The 22,372-nt window shown below is 37.8% G+C and overlaps 1 protein-coding gene across 1 annotated transcript in view; it reads left to right on the plus strand.

The window, feature by feature from the left end:
- Window positions 1-22,372, plus strand: part of LOC141349267 (uncharacterized) — a 76,903-nt gene extending 54,531 nt beyond the window's left edge. The window contains 4 exon segments of the mRNA XM_073865724.1: window positions 2,608-2,918; window positions 8,334-9,421; window positions 13,442-13,802; window positions 20,990-22,372. Of these exon segments, the coding sequence (XP_073721825.1) occupies window positions 2,608-2,918; window positions 8,334-9,421; window positions 13,442-13,802; window positions 20,990-22,245 (3,016 nt within the window). The 3' untranslated portion in view covers window positions 22,246-22,372.

Here is a 22,372-nt window from a genome sequence, read left to right on the forward strand (position 1 = left end):
GTAAATCAGTATGAACTGATCTGTCCATGCTGGATATATTGATGATTTCATCACAGAAATCTCTCAGCTGAAGAAAGAGGTGGCGTTACTGGAGACAAAGCTGAGGTCAAGAGGAGATTTAGCAATTAATCGAGAGGTTTGTAACGCTTAAACATCATTTATCTAATCAGACAACATCAAATCATTTCTAATCTTATTGTCTGTGTGTGTGTGTTGTGTTGTCAGGATGTGGATTGTTGTGAATCTTCAGTGTATGTGACTGATGATGGGAGTCTGGATTCAGTGTGGATGAGCAGAGATCAGAGTCGCACACCACAGACACTGCTGGACTCTAAACTCTCTGAAGAGAAATCCAGACACACACAGGACTCCGATCTCAGTCTGACTTTACTCTGTTATACTGAGTCAAAGCTCACAGACACTCATGACACTACACTGTGTGACAGTAAACTATGGAACGATATTCCGGACAATATTAAAAAGGAATTGCAAATTGTATTTGAAATTGCGTTTCCTACTTGTGGGTGTAAAAACTGTGACTTAATTCAAACGCAAATGCAAACTGTTTGCATTTCCGTTTACGCGAACGTACAATATATGCCAAATTTAAAATGTAAAATCAAAGTCCATTTGCAATTGAATTTCCTATGTCTTTCGAGTTATGACCCTGCCATATTTCAATCTCAATTGGAATTCATCATTTGCTATTTCACTTCCTCTAGCGTCGCGTACTGATCTTGCCAAAACTCAAATGAAATCGCAATCCTCTTTGCATTTGCGTTTCCAATGCCTGTACTTAAACTTGTCAATCACAGTGTTGGGGTGGGGTTATATTATAGGGCGTGTTTGGAAGCGACGTCACTCACAGAGGCTTCACTACGCTTAAACGGCCACAAGGGGGAGCACAAGAAAAGCTAAAATGATAACGCAGAAAATATTTTATACATTAAATTATATATTACCTCAGTTATATTTCAGCAATTAATCAAATAAGCTTAAGCACTGTTTATTAACTTGCATAAACTTGCATTAACTTGCTAGTAAAGAAAGATGCCATTTTAAAGCATTTTAATAAAAAAAAGAGCTCATTCTGTGTTAATCAGATGTGATATGAGCTAGTGAAGTATCAAGTAAATGTGGGTACATTACTTTAATTCATGCTAATAACATTTTATTTTAATAGTGATTGGTTATGGAAGGACGGGGATGACTGGCTTAATGCGTTTTAACTGAGAACAAAAAACACCCGCTTCTTGCGTTCTCCTTCAATAAATATTCTTTCTTCAGGGTTCTAGAGCATCAGTCCACATACATTTCTCTCACCCTCTCCAGAAAGATTGCATTTGCAGCTTTTATCCTGTTTCCCCACGACGATTAATGACGAGAAACATCTCATGCTGAACCTGACCTTTACGAAAATTAACCATGGTTTTACTACATTAAAAAAAACATGGTTTTGACAGCCATGGTTTTCAAAAATCATAGTTAAACCATGGTTTTGCTGATAGTAATCAATAGACCAAAAACCATGGTTACTACACTTTTACCACAATAAAACCATGGTTAATTTTCGTAAGGGGAACTTTGGGACCGCTCGTCTTCCGGCTGTCACTCGTTGCTGACTCCGTTGAGCCACCGACCACTCTTTGTTTTGTCAGACAGATTAACATTTTTATATTGTTTTACCTAAAATACCAAGGTTACAAAATATTTGTTAACCTTTTGAAGAAATTTAGGTTATATGATATTTTGATACATAATAGACTGCATTAATTTTATACATTTAGTCAATAAGTCAGCTAAATGTTCATATATTATTTTTCTGATCGAAATATCATTTAGCATACTTCATTGACTGATTTATAAAATAATACCTTTTCTAATAAAACACAAGTGTTTAAAATAATACACTTCTAATAATACACTTATAGCGTTTGACATGAGATATTGTCAAAACATTCTGCCATATTATTACTGACAAAATCAATTGAAGGTCAATAATCAATTAATGAAGATGCGTTCATTTAATTCATAAAACTCACACTTTTGAAACGGTGCTTATCTGGTTAATAATTGCTGCAATATAACTGAGGTAATATATAATTTAATGTATAAAAAATTTTCTGCGTTATCATTTTAGCTTTTCTTGTGCTCCCCCTTGTGGCCGTTTAAGCACAGTGCGTGGTCGACTGTGAGTGACGTCGCTTCCAAACACGCCCTATAATATAACCCCACCCCAACACTGTGATTGACAAGTTTAAGTACAGGCATTGGAAACGCAAATGCAAAGAGGATTGCGATTTCATTTGAGTTTTGGCAAGATCAGTATGCGACGCTAGAGGAAGTGAAATAGCAAATGATGAATTGCAATTGAGATTGAAATATGGCAGGGTCATAACTCGAAAGACATAGGAAATTCAATTGCAAATGGACTTTGATTTTACATTTGAAATTTGGCATATACTGTACGTTCGCGTAAATGGAAATGCAAACAGTTTGCATTTGCGTTTGAATTAAGTCACAGTTTTTGCACCCACAAGTAGGAAACGCAATTTCAAATACAATTTGCAATTCTTTTTTAATATTGTCCGGAATATCATTCCATAGTAATCAGAGCTTACAGGAGGATCAAACCTCCACAGAGTCTCTGGATTCTGTCTGTAACGCTGGAGAACAGCAGCAGATCCTGCAGACCAAACTGAAGATGTGTTCAGTCAAACTCATCGACTGCACGAACCTCATGATGAAGATTGAAACTGAGCACACAGAAATCAAAACTGAGCACACAGAAATCAAAACTGAGCACACAGAAATCAAATCTGAACCCACAGAAATCAAATCTGAACCCACAGAAATCAAATCTGAACCCACAGAAGAGGAAGATCGCACTGATGAAGATGATGATTTTATTCCATCACGTATGTCTCCTTATAATTATTGTCGTGTTTTTTACACTTTTAACTCTCACGTACGCACCTGTTTTGGGTTTTCAGTCACAAACTCACTAATCAAAAGACCCAAAAATGTAAATTTTAAAGAAGTTAAAGGCTATATATCATAAATCACTTCTGCGTGGTCCTAAATCCCAAAGTGTTTCGATTCTCTTCAGAACACATTTTTAGATATTTTTGATGAAAACTGGTAGCCCAGTAAACACAGAACGTTCCCATATGGTATTTGGTTATTTTTTTGGGAACCAAAACCTCCCTGCTAAAAAACGATACAAATCATCACATAAATTCTATTTGATGTAATAGTTTTAATGGGATTTTTATTGGTTGTAATTTCTTTTCTCTCTTTCGTCATTTAGTAACTTAAATATTACAGAACAAATATATATATTTTAGTGGTTTTTGATCGATTTGAACATCTATATGAGAGAATATAATATAAAAAAAGCTTTTGATTGATGTAAAAACGGAGATAGCTAACGTTAATGTTAGGCGGCTACCATGTACGTAGCCAGCTACCTCTGTCATTTTTTATATTAAAAAATAAAATTTGAAGTTCTCTGAATGACTAATTCGTTTTTCAAAACGAATCCGCATATGTAATTAAGTTTAGGCAGTTTACTGTATAGTTTAGTGTAAAATGACGAAGATTGGCTTAAGCTGCGATGGCGCGGGTACAGAATTTGCAGTGTTGCCAGATCCCATTGTTAAAAATTTTTCTTTAGATGTAGTTTTTTAGCAATTAATGTGACACTTTGACATTAACTATAAGATGATTGTTAGGTGTAGGTTAGTATTAGCGATTTCTCTGATTTATTTCTGAAATACAAGGTTTGGACGAAATTTGTTTTTTAAGGACAATTATTTATGCTTGTTTTTTGTACTAATATCTGGCAACATGGATACTGAAAGGTATCAAATAAGACGCATCATTCAGCGCGCGCAGATTATTGCTGATATACTACATTCGGTAAGATAAAAGCATAAATCATCATAATTGTGTCTGTAAGAGTATCAACAACACTATCGAAAAACAGACAATCGAAAATACTCTGGTACAAAGATGTAGAAGAATTGGGATTAAATAAAATATGCCAAATATGTTAGAACAGGTAGCGTAAAAGCTAATCTCAACAAAACATAAGCATTAAGAATTCTGTTATTTCATTTAATTTAGAAGTTAACCTTTAACAAACTCATGCTGAAAACAATAAGAGCACTAAACGAGTTCTTGTTTAAAATCTTGTAACGTTTTTGTTATATAATATTGCTTATTAAAATGATTACAAAAATAAACATTGTTGCATGTAAAAGTAATAAATAATCCAGCAGTCCCAGTCCATCCCCCAAAACAGAGAGTGTGTACCCAAAGTGTAAAAGGGTTAAGACAGAATATTTTAGATCCCAGGTAAAAAATAAAGTGTGCTTCAATGTACTTAAATATTAGCAAGTAGCCTACATTTAGTTATGTAAAGTTTTGCTACAAATATACTAATTAAAAGTAAAGTCATACTTGAGCAGTACTTCAGTTTACCTGAAAAAGTAAGAATACCAGTACCAACTAGATTTTTATTGAAATAAATGATGACTCAAAATAATAACACTTAGATGTCCTTAACTTAATTTTAAGAAGTACCAAAAACAAATGTGATACATAAACCACAAAAACAAGTGCACGAAAATAATAAATTTTGTAAGTGTACTTAAAAAGTGTATTTTATTTATGTGCACTTTTTTCACCTGGGATAGCATTTGTTAACTCTTAACACCCCACCCTGGACCTCATTAAATTTCAAACCCTGGCTACGGCCATGGCGGCTACTGCTGTGGTAAGATTCGTTAAAGTGAATTAAATGTTTTATTTGTCTCTCTTTACCTCCGAGACTTTATTCTTTTATCTCTTTTTTCATTTAGTAACGTTAACTTAAATATGTGTGGACAAAAGATCTGTTGCATAGGACTTGATGTTGATATCCCTTAATCAATGCATACTTGAGGAACCGATGAGACTCTTTGGGATGGTCTATTGCAGGGTTCCCCAAATCTTACCCTACAGCAGTGGTCTTCACTATTTTTTTCATGAGAGCCACACTGACAGGTCAGGGTCAATAGGAGAGCCGCCTTTACCACAAAGTATCAAAAGTTACATCCAATCATAAAAAAAAGCATGTCTACTTATCAATCTGTCAATCTGTTGCAATGTAATAAATACAAGGGCAAATCATTCTTTATCATTAACAGTCAAATTTATGACTGAGACAATATGATTTCCCTTAATGACAAAAACAGGATTTTAATGCTAAGCATTCTTATAATATGCTTATGCAGTGCCCCCCAAACCACCAGGGGGCCACCTTTCTCGTTATTTCATGTGGCGCTGCACAGAACGGTTGGCGAATGGCGAGTGACCATTACTGTGCGCGAGAGCAATTCGAAAGCATAACAAGCAGTCCTATCTCACGGTACTTTGATGTCATATGACGATCGCTCTGTGCAAGCGCTGCATGCGGTTGAACACGCTTCTCGACGTGCATCTTGATCTAATAGGTAGGTTTTCTAACAAAGTTAGCATCCGGAGCAGAAAAGACAGAAAAAGCGCATGCCTGCATGATCATATCACTGCATTATTTACTGCCATGCGAGCCACAAATTAAAGCTTGCCGAGCCGCATGCGGCTCGCAAGCCGCGCAATGAAGAACACTGCCCTACAGGGCCGAAGCACTGCAGAGTTTAGCTCCAACCCTGATCAAACACACCTGAGCAAGCTAATCAAGGTCTTCGTGATCACTATAAAATCACAGGTTGGTAAGTTTGATTAGGGTTGGACCTAAACTCTGTAGTGCTCCAGCCCTCCAGGGTAAGATTTGGGGAACCCTGGTCTATTGAATGATGGTGCCCTCTGCCAAACTTCTCCTCGGTCCTTCCTTCCTTCTGAGGTTGCTCCTTTCTCATAACTCAGTGCAAAAACCCTTGAAATGACCTAACCTCAATCTCTAATGCCACAATCTCACCACAACCCGACCATACACCCCAAACCGTTTGACTATGGCCAGAAGCACTACTGTCGTCGTTAATGCAGATTCAGTGGCAAACTATCTACCGCATTTACTCAACAACATCGGTCTATTGTTCTTGATGTTGATATCCCTTAATACTTACCTGAGGCACCGTTAAGACTCTGTGGGATGGTCAATTGAGTGATGGCACCCTTTGGGTTGTCAAGTGAACGCCCTCCTTCCTGGGTGTTTAAAATATATTTTAATGATTTGACACGTCTTATAAAGAGAATATAATGTAAAGGAGAAGCTTTTGATATTGTTTGATTTAAAAACAGATTGGTGACTGCAGTGGTAAGATCTGTAAAGTTTTTATTTATCTTTCAATAAATACCGTCCTCTAAGTCCTCTATATCGTGTTGAAGTCATTATTTATATATTTTATAAAATACAATGTTATCTAAACAAAATATGTAATGCTTATGTATTTTTATATTTAAAATAATCTCCAGTTCATGTTGTCTGAACAATAAGCACTGTTTAACACATCATTTGTAGTCTTTATTATTTACATTCAGGCATATCACAATATAGAGGTTAGAGGAAGGTTATCAGAACGTTAAGGCAATGTTAGCAGATCGTTTGCGGAATGTTTTTTTAACGTTCCACAAGTTTAGGGGAACGTTACCTAAACCCAGAGGGAACATTCTATTGACATCAAGAACTTTCCTGGGGAACCAGCAGGGAACGTTAGGGTATCTGTTCTGGAAACGTTCTGGGAACTAAGTGCTAATGTTCCCAGATCGTTCTGGAAACCCAAAATTGTTAGCTGGGAGGTTTCTGTCTGTCCCATTGACTCTAGTTAGTTTTACAATGGAGGTGGGCGATATATAGTTTATACGATAATATCCGAAATTTGGATATTGAATTTCATTATTTGTACAATCTGACCACCCAAACATGAAAAGAGCTGAAGGGAGTTAAAAAGAAAACAAATAACGCACACTATACACTTCTAAACAATTATATGTAGCGATTTTAATAATGTAGGGGTTTGACTGTATTTTATGTTGGATTTCTTTGTACAAAATCACGATCGGACCTCAATTGCACGAGAGTAAGCTGCTACAAATTTCCAATACAACTATGGAGTTCTTACCTGTTATGATGTACATTATTTTTTTATGTAGAATAGGGATGTAACGATATTTCACGATACACACCATTCGCCATATAAGTGAATGAGAAGGACTGGCGTTTCATATGCACGCAAAATCGGAATTTGGCGTATCTATTGCACGATAATCACACTGCGTGTCATTTTTACGCTTAATGGCCTAATATCTTGATAACATAAGTACAGTGATTACAAATGAAATGTCAAAAAAACTCGTAATATGTTAAATTAAAAGTTAAATCATGTCTTCTCGCAGCCCTGCGCTGAGTCCGCGTATATGCGCAGGTTGACATCATACGTGTGATGACCTTGCACCTTAAATTACCCTAAATTTATGGTCATAAAGATAAAATTAAAACAAAATTCGAAACTGTAAATTGTTTATTTCTATTTATGTAAATTCACAATAAGGAGAAAACATTGTGGTTATTTAAAATCATTAAAAACATGACGTGCTTTCTGCTGCTTTGGTTTTCCAGCACGTCACAAAAAAGAACAGAAATTCAAATACTTTTTTATTCGTTTTGTCACTCTAATAATTATTTAAGTGTAACATATTTTGTGTAGGCTTATTTATTTTATTATTATTTCTCAAAACAGAGACGTAATCATCATTGGAGGTAGGGTTAGGATGAAAACAGCGGCTCTGGCTAAATGAGATACAAATACATCCTAAATCCTGTGAAATGTTTTGTTTAGAGTTGGGTTTGGACGAAGGATTAGGATAAAAACAGTACTCATCCGCGAGATTTCGTTTGCTTTATCCCTTCTATCCACAACTGCAGGCGTGGCGGCAAAGTTTTAGGCGTGGCGTGCCGCCACGGTAGAATGTATATAGCGGAAACACTGTAATCTCATTCTAGAAGTGTCACCATATAATGCAAAAAGGATTGTGAAAGTCTCTGAAAATAAAAATAATAATAAAAAATATTGCTCCATTTGAAGACAACTTCAAAATAGTGGAATACTCACAAATAATCATGCATTACATTTATGTTAAAATATTTAAAAATAATAATACAAAATAGCTGGATATGTTTACAATGTTGGTTTATTTTATGTGCAATGACCCAGCTGTAATAGCAGGACTGACATCTGTCTTCTGTCTATATGTGTGAATCTAGAAAAAGATACAGAATCTCACTTCTTCATCCTTCTTTGTGTAAATAAGAGTGAAAAGACAATTTAATTGTTTCATGTTTCTTTCAGATGTGAAGAGTGATTCATGTTTGGATATAGAAATAACGTCCTCAACATCAAAAGAGCGACTGACAGCACAAACTCTTTCCTGCATCACCTGTGAAAAGACATTCAGCTCACAGAGACTTTTAGAGAGACATGAGAGAAAACACACTGAACAGAAACTCTTCACCAAATCTGAGATCAGCTTTACTACCTTACAAGAGAAGAAACTTCATTCAGAAGACCACAGAGAGAAAAAGAAGAAGAAGAAGAAGTTGTTTCACTGTGAGCAGTGTGGGAAGATTTGTGCCTCTTCCTCTAATCTAAATGTTCACATGAGGACACACAGTGGTGAAAAGCCTTTCAACTGCAATGAATGTGGAAAATACTTCACAACCAAAGAAAATCTTAAAGTTCATCAGAGAGTTCACACTGGAGAAAAACCTTATGAGTGTCCTCACTGTGAGAAGAGATTTAGCTGTAAATATAATCTGAAGACACATGTGTTTTTACACACCAATGAGAGACCGTATCAGTGCAGTGAATGTGACAAAACCTTTAGGGATTCAGGTTCATTAAAATCACACCAGAATACTCATAAAGAGAAACTCTATCGGTGTTCACACTGTGATAAACGTTTCTGTTATAAATATCAGCTGATAATCCATCAGAGAGTTCACACTGGAGAGAAACCTTACGTATGCGCTCACTGTGGAAAGAGCTTCACTAATTCAACTCATTTCAAAGTTCATGAGAGAGTTCATACTGGAGAGAAACCTCATCACTGTAGTGTCTGTGGGAAGAGTTTTAGTCTAAAGCAGAATTTACTAAATCATAAGAGAATTCATACAGGTGAAAAACCTTTCAAATGCTCTCAGTGTGACAAGACTTTTGGTTATTCAAGTAATTTAAAATACCATCAGAGAGTTCATACTGGAGAGAAACCTCATCACTGTAGTGTCTGTGGGAAGAGTTTTAGGGTAAATGCTACCTTAATAAGGCACCAGAGACTTCACACAGGTGAAAAACCTTTCAAATGCTCTCAGTGTGACAAGACGTTTGCTCAGTCCGGTTCCTTACAAGCCCATCAGAGAGTTCATACTGGAGAGAAACCTTAAAGCCGAAGGTTTACTAGGGAGGTCTGCATGATGTCATTTTCTCAACAGCGCATGCTTGAGAAAATATTGAGACAGGACACCCCACTACAAACAATTGCACAAAGGCAATAGACAGCATTTGCGCACACACTATTGTTTTTTCTTCAGAAAACAGAAAGCTGTGGAGCATTTTCGTCACTCTAATGTTTGATTCCTGGTGTTTGTTTTCTTCATGTTTCTTCTAAAGTTTGTTTGCCATGGTGGATCGTCTACTTTTCTTCACCTATCCTACCTTTTTTATGCTGTTTTCTGTTGCATAGTACCTCACGGTTTGGTGTGGGTTGGGTCAGCTTACTTTTGGGAGCTTTTCCACTGGGTGAAGTACGTAGTACACAATACTTTTTAGATCACTGATTGGTCTGAGAGAATCGTAACTATCAGCATCATTGCTATAATGTAAGAAATTAGCTTTACCTTAGTGCTTGCGCTGTCTCATGTGCCATCTGTGCTATGCTATAAGTTCTCAAACTCCCTTTAGCAATGAAAAACATCTACAGGTTGAGATTCAAGAACACCATAACAGTGTTTTTCCAGACTTGCAGTTTATGGCGGCACATTCACGACGCGCACGTATGCTTAAATGCAATTTATGAGGCTTAGCGGAGCGTGTTAACTGACGCCACAGGTGTTTGTACAGAAACTGTCATGTGAGACAGGGGTAGTGATAAACGCAATGTGCAAACATCTTTTTTGGTGGTCAATTTTAATTTTGTGGCAGACTGAGAAATAAATGAATGTATGGGAATGTACAACAATGCTCTCACTTGTATGATGTCACAGCAGTAGGCAGCGCAAATATAACGACACGGCTATAATCCCTCCCCCTCTGAAGTAATACTTACTCGATGGAAAAGCTAACCAAGCCAAAGTGAAGTGAGCTGACCCGACCTGACTCGCAAATCAGTGCGGCTCTGATGGCCTGGTAGAGTAATAATTTGAATGAGAAATCATTTGTATTGTGTACATGCCGAACACAGGTAGCCGTGGGGAGTATGCTTTGAAAACTGTCCGCGAGCCGGACACGGAAGAATAAAGTATACCCGACCCTTAAGGCTGCTCTCTGTGGACTAAGCTTCTCTAATCCATTTCAATTCAAAGATCATCAGAGAGTTCACACTGGAGAGAAACCAGAACACAGTAGTGTCTGTGGGAAGAGTTAATCAACAGTAAAACTTCTCCATTAGAGTCTGACAGCAGCAGCCTCCAAATCAGCCCCGCCCTCGGTTCGTCCCCTCTATCTCCATTGGGGTCTGCCCACTTTTCTTGCATTTTTCAAATATTGCCAGTGGGTGGAGTCAGGCTCTGACCTGGGGCCCGTTGCACCAGCCAGATGTTAAAAAGTTGGGTGTAAGTCCTACTTCGGGCTTTGCTACGTCCAACATTGTGAAACTACGACCAGACGCAGCTACGCTCAGCGTAAATGATGTGTGCCACCGCGTATGATATTTAGATGCCATGGCTCTAAAAGACTAACTTTTTCACTAGGAGCACAGTGGCCCCCATCTGCAATTTAGGGGCACACACTGTTAAAGGAATAGTCTACTCATTTTCAATATTAAAATGTTATTACCTTAACTAAGAATTGTTGATACTTCCCATTATCATCTGTGTGCGTGCACGTAAGCGCTGGAGATGAGTAGTTATACGAGCAAGTTTGGTGGTACAAAATAAAACGTTGCGCTTTTCTAAGCGGATTTAAAAGAGGAGCTACATTTTATGGCGTAATAGCACTTTTGTGAGTACTTCGACTCGGCGCAGTAATACCCTCCCTCTACCATTGTGAGAGGGAGAAGGGGAGCGGACTTTTCAGGCGAGTCAAAGTACTCCCAAAAGTGCTTTTATGCCATAAAATAAAATATAGTTCCTCTTTTAAATCCGCTTAGAGAAGCGCTACGTTTTTTGTACCACCAAACTTGCTCGTATAACTACTCGTCTTAAATAGAAAAAACGTTGATGTGTTTGGTCACTTCTGACTTTATCTCTAAATGGTACCATTGAATGAATGGGGCTAAGCTAAATGCTATCGAAGCGTCGCAGCGCGCTCCAGCGCTTACTTGCACCCACACAGATGATAGAGGGATGTATCAACAATTCTTAGTTAAGGTAATAACATATTTTAATATTGAAAATGAGTAGACTATTCCTTTAATCAACATGCTAACCAAATATTCACATTTTCTACTAACTTCCACTGTATTACTAATAAATACTTTAATGATAGATGCAGAAAGTACAATGTGCTGTTTCAAATTCAGTGTAACATCACAAAAAATGTGCGACTGCATGTAAAATTCAGTGGCACACTCAAGTTTTGGTGGCAAAATGCCACCATTTGGTGGCAGTCTGGAGCCCTGATGATGCTGTTTGCGTTTACTATGGCAAAAATTTACACTTAGTGCCACCAGCTAATAGACGACATATGAGAGCTTTCCCCATGTTTACCAGTGCACTCTAGCTCAAGATGCGTGCGCGTAGACTCATCAAACAGATTATAACAGCTCTAGTTTCAAACTTTTCAAAAATTAAATCAATAAGTAAGTTAGATTCTCAGACGTGCGCTACGGCTAGATGGTGCAACAGGTGTAAATTCTACGGCTAACATAAAGCGCATTTTATGTCCAGAGTAGTCATATGGCCGGGTTTACGCCCAGCTGGTGCAACCGGCCCCAGGGGTTTAGTAACCCTTTAATAGTAAAATAAGAACAAATAATCAAATGATGAGCAATATCGCAGATAAATACAAACACACAAATGAAATAAAACTGTGCTGGTCATGTTTTCAGATTGATCTAACAGTTCTGTATTTTGGAGGTAAAGTGCCAAGCTGTTAAAGAGTGTATGTGTCTGGGAGCAAACGTACTGTTCATAACTATATACGATAGTGTTAATTCATGTTGTTTCTTATATTTTATTTACACATTTTTTTTTTAGCTTTTATAAGCTATTTTGTTTTGTGTCAAGATTGTTTATTTTATATTTTGTTTGTTATGTGATTTTACAAATTGGTTTCAAAGTTTTATTGGACCACAATGTCATTAATTGTTGGAACTGTTCAGATTATTCAGTAAATTCTTTATATTTACAATGATTATGTTTTCTGACTTCTGCTATAGGCCTATTCTCTGGACTGATATTAAAGTTTACATAATTATTCAGCATTTTGTCAGTCGTCTTATTCTTTCTAGGAAAGTTAAAGGACCTGTTATTGCATTGATATCATCTTGTCCAGATGCACAGTGTGATATGTTAGCACAATAGAAATGAACTGCAAGAGCTTGTTGAGGGATAAAGACTGCTGAGAGGAACACCACTATTTGAGTATAGGTTGCATAATTGACAAGTTTGTCACACTTTCACTGCACAGACACCATATATTGTATAACAGGTTTCTTTTTACTTTATCAGTATTTTAATGACAATCACAGTTGAATGTAATGTGGTAATAAAAAAGGAAGAAAGTCATTGTCCAGTTATACAGATAAAAATAAAGGCTTTAAACTTCAACTGCACTTTTCATCTGCATATTAAAGAGAGGCTCCTCCTAAAAAATTGGCTCCTTTAAAAAAAATATTTTACGGGAAAAGGGAAACTGTAGAATTCATAATCTTAAAACAGAAGTTATATGATAAAAATAGAAAATACCAACCTATCAGGGATGATAGAATAGAAACAGTTTTGCTACTGTATTTGTATATAGCCATGTATTTGTAGTAAACAAATGGCAATCAAACAGCTAAAGTGTATGTTTATTTTTCACAAGGGAGGATAAGTAAACCTGATTATGAATTTATGAACTTTAGACTGCTAGCACTGAAATCACGATCCCGACATTCCAAAGTCATACCTCCTCACTTGTTTAGCTAAATCTTTTGTAAAGCTGTGAGCGTCTTCTGTCTCCAGTACAGCAGGAGGCGCTGCAGCTCTTTAGTCCGCAAATAAACTCACTAAAGAAAGAAAGAAAGAGCGCGCGAGTAATGTGTTTGTGTATCATCAGTGTTTTTCTCTCTTGCGTGTTTCATTGAGTGTAAACAGAGTCTTGTCTCTGTGTATTTTAGTGTTGAGACGATGCGGGACACTACAGTGTGTGACAGTAAACAGAGCTTACAGGAGGATCAAACCTCCACAGAGTCTCTGGATTCTGTCTGTAACGCTGGAGAACAGCAGCAGATCCTGCAGACCAAACTGAAGATGTGTTCAGTCAAACTCATCGACTGCACGAACCTCATGATGAAGATTAAAACCGAACCCACAGAAATGAAAACTGAACCCACAGAAACGAAAACTAAACCCACAGAAGAGGAAGATCGCAGTGAGGAAGATGATGATTTTATTCCTTCAGGTATGTCTCCTTATAATTATTGTCGTGTTTTTTTTACATGTTTTTTTTTTACACTTTTAACTGTCATGTGAGCACCTATTTTGGGTTTTCAGTCACAAACTCGCTAATCAAAAGCCCCAAAAAATGTAAATTTTAAAGGAGTTTAGGTTTATTGAGGAACATGCATGTTAGCTTAGTTCACCCCAAAATGAGAATTTTATCATAAATCACTTACGTCTGTGTCGTCCTAAACCCCCAAGTGCTTCTATTCTCTTCAGAACACATTTTTAGATATTTAGGATGAAAACCGGCAGCCCAGCAAACACAGAACGTTCCTATATGGTATTTGGTTATTTTTTTGGGAACCAAAACCTCCCTGCTAAAAAGTGATAGCAGTCAACACAGAAATTCTATTGGATGAAATGGTTTTAAATGGAATTTTTATTGGTTGTAATGGAAACTATAATGGTCTCTACTGGTATGTGTTGCGTTATTGGATGATTTTTGTGCCAATAAAAATGAATGCAAATTTCAAGAAAAGAACGAACATGTTAAATGAGAATAAAGAAAACCCAGCTAACATTTTTTGGTTGCCAAAACGTTTTCCTAACGTTAGTTTTTTGTTCTAAAATTGTTCCCCTAACGTTAGTTTTTGGTTCCCATAACGTTAAGAGAAGCAGACAAGAAATTAAATACAAACACATTATAAGGTTGCTGGACACGCCCATAGGGTCGCCAACGGTCACTTTCGCTCATGTCGCCAGAAGTCGCCCGGTTTCCATTGAAATGAATGAGATCGCGTCGCTCTGCTACTGCTGGCTCTCTGAATGGGGCGTTAGGTTACTGCTCGAGCTGTGCCCGGAGCACAGGAGATCGGCGCATTTCTGCGTGTTTATTGTAGCACTTCCACTCATGAAACAACAAGTGAGAAAATTTTTGGGGGGTTATTGTGTTTCCAGCCGCGCTGAAAACGCGTTCTGATGGTGTACTGGTAGCACAGATTGATACTTTTTTGTGACCAAGAGAGAACAGACGTTTCTCAATCTGAAGGCTGCAAGTACCTCCGGAGGTCGCGGCTGTAGGCTATATGTCATCAAGCCTGGTTTATTATTTTTTTAGAAATTTGCAAGTCATAAGCATATTACAACAATCTATGATTAACAAAGAATAATAGTCAACTTTATAATTGTTAATTTTATAAGTCTTCATGACGTATGCAGCTTGTAAATTCGACCTCTGGAGGTCTTCAGCTTGAGAAATGGCCAAAATCTTTCCTCATTACTCAGCCAGCGGGTCATCACTGATATCAGTTGCCTTCCCTTGCAAATTAGCGCATTAACTCCGCGTCTGCTGGCTGTTTGCGTTAACACGAACCTGAAGACATCTCACTGAGCGAAATAGTACTTTATATTTTTCATAATTTGTGAGGTGCACACCACCGCGGGCGCACTTCCCGACCGCCGGTTGACTCCACCACGGTGGTGCGGTGGTTATTACAACCGTCCCAGCAGTGGCGGCTGGTGCTAAAAAAATTTGGGGGTGGAGGGCGCAAACACACTCAAAATCAAACTTTAATGCAGTACTCTTAATAGCCATTTATCAGGTGATGAGTATCATTAGCATTAAATGCTGAAAATGTTACAGTTGAAATCAAACGCACGAAATAAATATACTATGAATCTGTAATGAACTAATATCAAGGTAATCATTTGATCTCAATTTGACCATCAAACAAAGACAGGGCGAATATCAGAGCCAGGGAATCCCTGTCAGAGATGTAGCCCAGAGAGGGTGGTGGTCAGCGGGGCGAGTGAACACGGACGTCCGCTCATGCTCTGGTTCTCATACGCACCCAATCTTACTAGGGATGCTCCGATCAAGATTTTTGCAGCCGATACCGATCACCGATTTGTAATATTCGTGATCGGCCAATACCGATTTTTTTAAAGCTGATATGCAAGCTCTTTGATGACTGTAATTGTTACAACTTTTCTAAATAAAATAATACCACGGATGTTGCCTTTGTTATATTACTTGCAGTAATAATTAGGTATATTATTGTTTTAATAGAGACTCAAATAAATAAGCACAACAAATATTTATTCTGCAAAGAGAAATTTAAAGGCCCGGGTATACTTTTTTCCGCGTCCGCGTCCGGCTCGCGCGCGCACGCGTCCGCGAAGCTTTCCGAGTATACTCCGCGCGGCCACACGCGGATGGCCGCGTTCGACACTATGCGCAATACAAATGATTTCTTATTCAAATTATTAGTCTAACAGGCTGTCAGGACAGCACTGATTTGGCGACATTTACAGTACATTAAAACATTAGGATAGGTGAAGAAAAGTAACAGATCCACCATTGCAAACACAGTTTAGAACAAACAAGAAGACAACAAAGAACAGGAATCAAACAAACATGCTCCAGTGCTTTCTCTTCTTGGAAGAAGTAAAAGTTAAAGAAGAAAAACGATAGTGTGTGTGCAAAATGCTGTCTATTTCCTTTGTATAATTGTTTATAGTGGAGTGTCCTGTCTAAATATTTTAACGCGCATGCGCTGTTGTACGCGGACTGTACGCGCACTGTCCGCGCGGTCTCAAATTTTGGGCTGCACGCGGACGGTCCGCGCGGCCGGCCGCGGACCCTCTTGATGACGAAAATGACGTCATGCGGACGGCGCGCATACGCGGACGTCCCTAGTATACTTTCGGCTTAATATGGCTTTAAAAAGGCTTATGTCTCCTAAAAGTACTGAAAATAAAACACTTCACAGACTTTACTATTAATTAAATATACACGCATTCGTATGAAGTATAAAAATTCTTTAGTCAAGAGCAGAGAGTAATTTTATTGAGAGATAAATTAGGTTACTGCAGCTTTAAGACGTGAGAGAGAGATCGCTCTGTTCACGTGCACTGATGACAGGCTGCTGTGTGTGTGGGCGCCGGCTGAACGCAGACAAGCAGCTGTGAGGAAAATAAAAGTTTAAATGCTCAAAACTTTAAGACGCATGCAAATAAGAAACTTTTGGCATGAGGATGCAATTGTCCGTGATAGATATGTGTTGTATACGCTGTTTGATGGGGTTGTGAAGACGCCTCGCGCTGTTTACCGGAGCGCATCCTCATAGAAAATACGCATATCTCTGTAAAGGCAAAGAGAGACAAATCTGCACGCTGCACATGAGCAACAGGTTGTAAAAATGCTCACGCTACGTAAAAAATGTCTTTAATTGCAGCCGCATTCAGGATCCTTTTGATGACAAAAGTTAACAGAAAGATCGGCTTATGAGATCGTCAGATTTAGCGAGCACTGATTGAGTCATTTAATGCCATTATCGCCCGATACCGATCGGCGGCTGATCGATCGGAGCATCCCTAAATCTTACTAAGCAAACGTTCAAACAGGCGCAATCTTTACTAATCGTCTGCAGATTTAAATATAATACATAAATATTCTCGACTGCACTAATCTGAAAACAACACTTTGTGACCAAGAAACGGTAATATAAAGAAACGGCTACTCCCTCCATTGAGTTATTGTGAGATTCAAAGCAGCCCAAAGTGTAACCTGTCATTCTGGCCGCTCTCCAATCCGTGGCGGAAGAAAGTAGTTCCCAAACAAAGAGGCTTTTAAAATTACTCCGTTGTTGTTTTCTAGTTTTCTTTTGTCAAACGTTTGCCGTCGAACTGTTGTATAAAAGCAATATCGCTCTCGGAGTCGTGTGATATAGGTTTATATCATCACGGCTGTGATTGCCGTCGTGATGAGAGAGCTATATCACACTCACACTCGAGCGATATTGCTTAAATATATATATATATATATAAACTTGAATCATTGACAGTTTTACGAGAATAACGTTATACGGGACTTATTGAAAAGGTAAACTTATGGAGTTATTGTATATTAGCTATACAGTAAGTTATGTACTTCATAAATTAATTAGCAACTTGCCATTAAGAAGACAATGCTTGACTAACAACATACTGATGTAGGCTAATGTATAATGTAGCCTACTGCACATCGTTTTATAACACCCACAGTGTTCGGCGCAGAATTTAGACTTTTATAAAACTGAAGCGTCTGCTCTCAAATGAATCAATTGCTCTGAAATGAACATTTTCAGTAACAACACAAGCAGCTGTAAACTCATACTATTAGTGTGCACCTGCGCATCAGTTTAAACGCTTCAGTTCTCCGCCTCACATCATTTCTAACGTATTTATAACAACTCACAAGTGGAAAAAAGAGACGGATTAAAAACATCATATGTAATGTATTGTATGTAATTAATACCAGTGACTGAAGTGAAGGGGGGTTGGCTGGTGTTACTACACAGTGACCTGGGTCACCAGTACCAAAACAGTGGAGTGCCCTCTGCTGGACAAATAAGTACTTGCTTCATTCAAAAGCATTTCTTTGTTCTGTGAAAACCTTTCATATCGGCTGCATATCTACGGCTGTTACGCCAATACAGATATATCTGCGACATGCTCATATCGACCGATAAAATTGCAAAAAGATAAATCACTCGGGGAGGGGCAGCAACATGGGAGAGTGACTGGATGCGCTGTAGACGTAATCATCAGTGCATCATATTAACATAATTATATTTAAATTTCCCAATCGCGCCAGTGCGACCTTTAATAAAACGTAGTCGCATAGGCAGGAAAAATACTTGCAAAACGTGACTATTTACTCTCAGTCTGGAGCCCTACCCCTTATTCAAACATTGTAAACAATACTAAAACAGCCTGTACAAAATGTGCAAATTACTTGCCAGCGTATTCTGTGTCTGTACGCTGACCACTCCGTTTGTAGTAGGGCTGGGCAAAAAATTTATAGAAAATTAATTAATTAATCGATTAATCGGTTTTTTTATGTGGTCGATTCAAAATCGATTCTCAAACAGCAGGTTTTTAATTTTTTCTTTCATATTTATTTCCGCAAACATTGAAAACAAGATTAATGTTAAACTAATTACTAGTCTTCAATAGATTTTACCCTCTTTTTTGCCTTGCGCGATGTTACCAAGGAGCGAGAGGCGAGCCTGTCGTCCATTTTTTTCTGAATCACCCACCAAATCTTGCAGACACTGTGAGCGTGAACAGGAACAAATATTGGTAACTATTCTGATTAATAATCTCAATTCAATTTTATTTATATAGCGCTTTTCACAAAAGTCATCTCTAGAGATCGACCGATACTCATTTTTTTAAACCGATGCCGATAACAAATATTTGGATGCTTATGTGCCCGATAACCGATATGCTGAACCGATTTTTATTTACTGTTATACTGTTTTTGACATAATTACTACAACACTACTGAACTGAACAAACCCTTATAATAATAATAATCATCATCACAACCACTCCCTCTTTGCATACAAAGTTATAAATAGAGGGGTCTGAAAGAGTGAAGAATAATATTATTTAATGAATAATGTAGAAACTATATTCCCAATACATGGACCATTCCAAACACCCCTATCATTTCGTCAGAAATGGACTGATCCAAAGGTCACGCTGCGGTTGGCAGCAGGAGAGAGAGAAAAGTATAGCGGAGTTGGCTGCTTGTTATAGAGTAAAACGGGTGGATTAAGTGCCTTTCTTGGGATATAATATGGTTGTTTTGACCAGCAACATGTTAGCCTTCAGCAGTCCAACAAGTAGTTAGCAAAGAGGTTTTACAAATAATATCACTGACTGGAATACTACATTCAGGAAAGTAACAAACAAAACGGCTTTTATATCACTGAATTTCTTAACTGGTAATGTTATTTGATGTCAGCGCTGTTATCTATGCATTTACTCACGCATTAACTGCATCAAACTGTGACCGCTTGCGGAGGTAATAAATAATTAATTAATATCCACAGACATTTATATAGATATTTTAGCAAAATAATGTTTATCTGGTAAATTTTAATATAACTTAGGGTAAATCTTGTTAAAAGAATCAGCCTTCAACCCCGGTAAGTGAACAGCACGTGATTTTGTGAGTTCGTCTCTATTCTTGGACAAGCTGCATACATTGCTTGTAATATATCAACTTATGTAACACATACATTAATGCACAAATAAGATGCTTTGCATATGAGGCATTTATAACACAAGTATACTCAAAGACCTTTTAATGAAGTCGCGTCACTCCACCGTCATATTTGCTGTGCACGCTGCTGCTGCTGTGAGCTCCTCTCCTCAGATGCGTCCAGCGCGCAATTCTCTCGTTTATCGGTCAATCCGATATTACAAAACCGATATCCGATCATCGGAAAATGCTCAAATATCGGGGAAAATATCGGAAAGCAGATATATCGGTCGATCTCTAGTCATCTCCCTTCACTTTATGCCTTCACGTCCACCCGATTACCTCATAAACAGTTAAAGATTGCCTACGAGCTTCTCCTCATGTCCATACAGTAATTTCTCTACTGTGCGACAGAAAGTCGCAAGTTATGACGCAATCGTTAGCCTATTTTTACAAAAACTGCTTCTACTGGGACATAATGTAAGATACATGGTAAGGGAGCCTTTAATACATTTTCGTGTTTCTTTAGAAATAATTAATGGACAAATGGAGTCTTTAAACGCATCAGATTATTATTACCTTTATTTAACCAGAAAGAAAACTCATTGAGATTAAAAATCTCTTTTCCAAGAGCGTTCTGGCCAAGACAGGCAGCAGCACAAATTAACAAGGTTACAGACATAACAACATGAAACATGTAACATAAAACATAGTACAATAAATAGTAAATTACAAGGTTATAAAATATCCAAAGTTTCATATATACATTATCTAATGCGATAAACAACAGCAAGGATCATTCCAATAATCAATCGAAGCATTTACATCCATTTTGAGTAGCCTCCAAGTCATTTAAAAGTAGTTTAAAAACTGATGTAAAGTTAATTGCGTCAAAGTGACGCCAAAATGAATGGGGGTCAATGGAATGCTAACAGCAGGTGGGGGTCGGCTAATCAATGGCGGAACCCAGGGAAGCTTCAATAAAATATGAAACCCTGCACCCCTGAATCAGTCTCCCTGACGACCACTAATGGAAAATAGCGCATGCATACAGAACGCAGCCTTTCTAACACACACTGAACGACCAAGGAGGAGAAACAATTGAATAAAATTGTTCATATCTGTGTAAATAAGAGTGAAAAGACAATTTAATTGTTTCATGTTTCTTTCAGGTGTGAAGAGTGATTCATGTCTGGATATAGAAATAACGTCCTCAACATCAAAAGAGCGACTGACAGCACAAACTCTTTCCTGCATCACCTGTGAAAAGACATTCAGCTCACAGAGACTTTTAGAGAGACATGAGAGAAAACACACAGAACAGAAACTCTTCAACAGATCTGAGATCAGCTTTACTACCTTACAAAAGAAGAAACTTCATTCAGAAGACCACAGAGAGAAGAAGAAGAAGAAGCAGTTTCACTGTGAGCAGTGTGGGAGGATTTGTGTCTCTTCCTCTAAACTAAATGTTCACATGAGGACACACACTGGTGAAAAGCCTTTCTACTGCACTGAATGTGGATATTACTTCAGAACCAAAGAAAATCTTAAAATTCATCAGAGAATTCACACTGGAGAAAAACCTTTCGAGTGTCCTCACTGTGAGAAGAGATTTGGCTGTAATTATAAACTGAAGACCCATGTGCTTTTACACACCAATGAGAGACCGTATCAGTGCAGTGAATGTGACAAAACCTTTAGGGATTCAGGTTCATTAAAATCACACCAGAATATTCACTTTAAAGAGAAACTCTATCAGTGTTCACACTGTGATAAACGTTACAGTTATAAATGTCATCTGATAACCCATCAGAGACGTCATACTGGAGAGAAACCTTACGTCTGCACTTATTGTGGAAAGAGCGTCTCTAGTTCATCTCAATTAATAGTTCATCAGAGAGTTCATACTGGAGAGAAACCTTATCACTGTACTCTCTGTGGGAAGAGTTTTAGTCTAAAGGCTACCTTACTAAGTCACAAGAGAATTCATACAGGTGAAAAACCTTTCAAATGTTCTCAGTGTGACAAGATGTTTACTTGTTTAAGTAACTTAAAATACCATCAGAGAGTTCATACTGGAGAGAAACCTTATCACTGTAGTGTCTGTGGGAAGAGTTTTAGTGTAAATGCTACATTACTAAAGCACAAGAGAATTCATACAGGTGAAAAACCTTACAAATGCTCTCAGTGTGACAAGATGTTTGCTTATTCATGCTCCTTAAAATCCCATCAGAGAGTTCATACTGGAGAGAAACCTCATTACTGTAGTGTCTGTGGGAACAGTTTTAGTCATCACTCAAACTTCCTAAGGCACCAGAGACTTCACACAGGTGAAAAACCTTTAAAATGCTCTTAGTGTGACAAGACGTTTGCTCAGTCATGTTACTTACAAGCCCATCAGAGAGTTCATTCTGGTGAGAAACTTTAAAGCTGAAGGTATACTAGGGACACATCCATGACGTCATTTTCGCAACAGCGCATGCGTGAGAAAATATTGAGACCGGACACCCCACTACAAACAATTACACAAAGGCAATAAACAGCATTTGCACACA

The sequence above is a fragment of the Misgurnus anguillicaudatus genome, unplaced genomic scaffold (assembly GCF_027580225.2).
Source record: "Misgurnus anguillicaudatus unplaced genomic scaffold, ASM2758022v2 HiC_scaffold_33, whole genome shotgun sequence".
In the NCBI taxonomy this organism is placed as follows: Eukaryota; Metazoa; Chordata; class Actinopteri; order Cypriniformes; family Cobitidae; genus Misgurnus; species Misgurnus anguillicaudatus.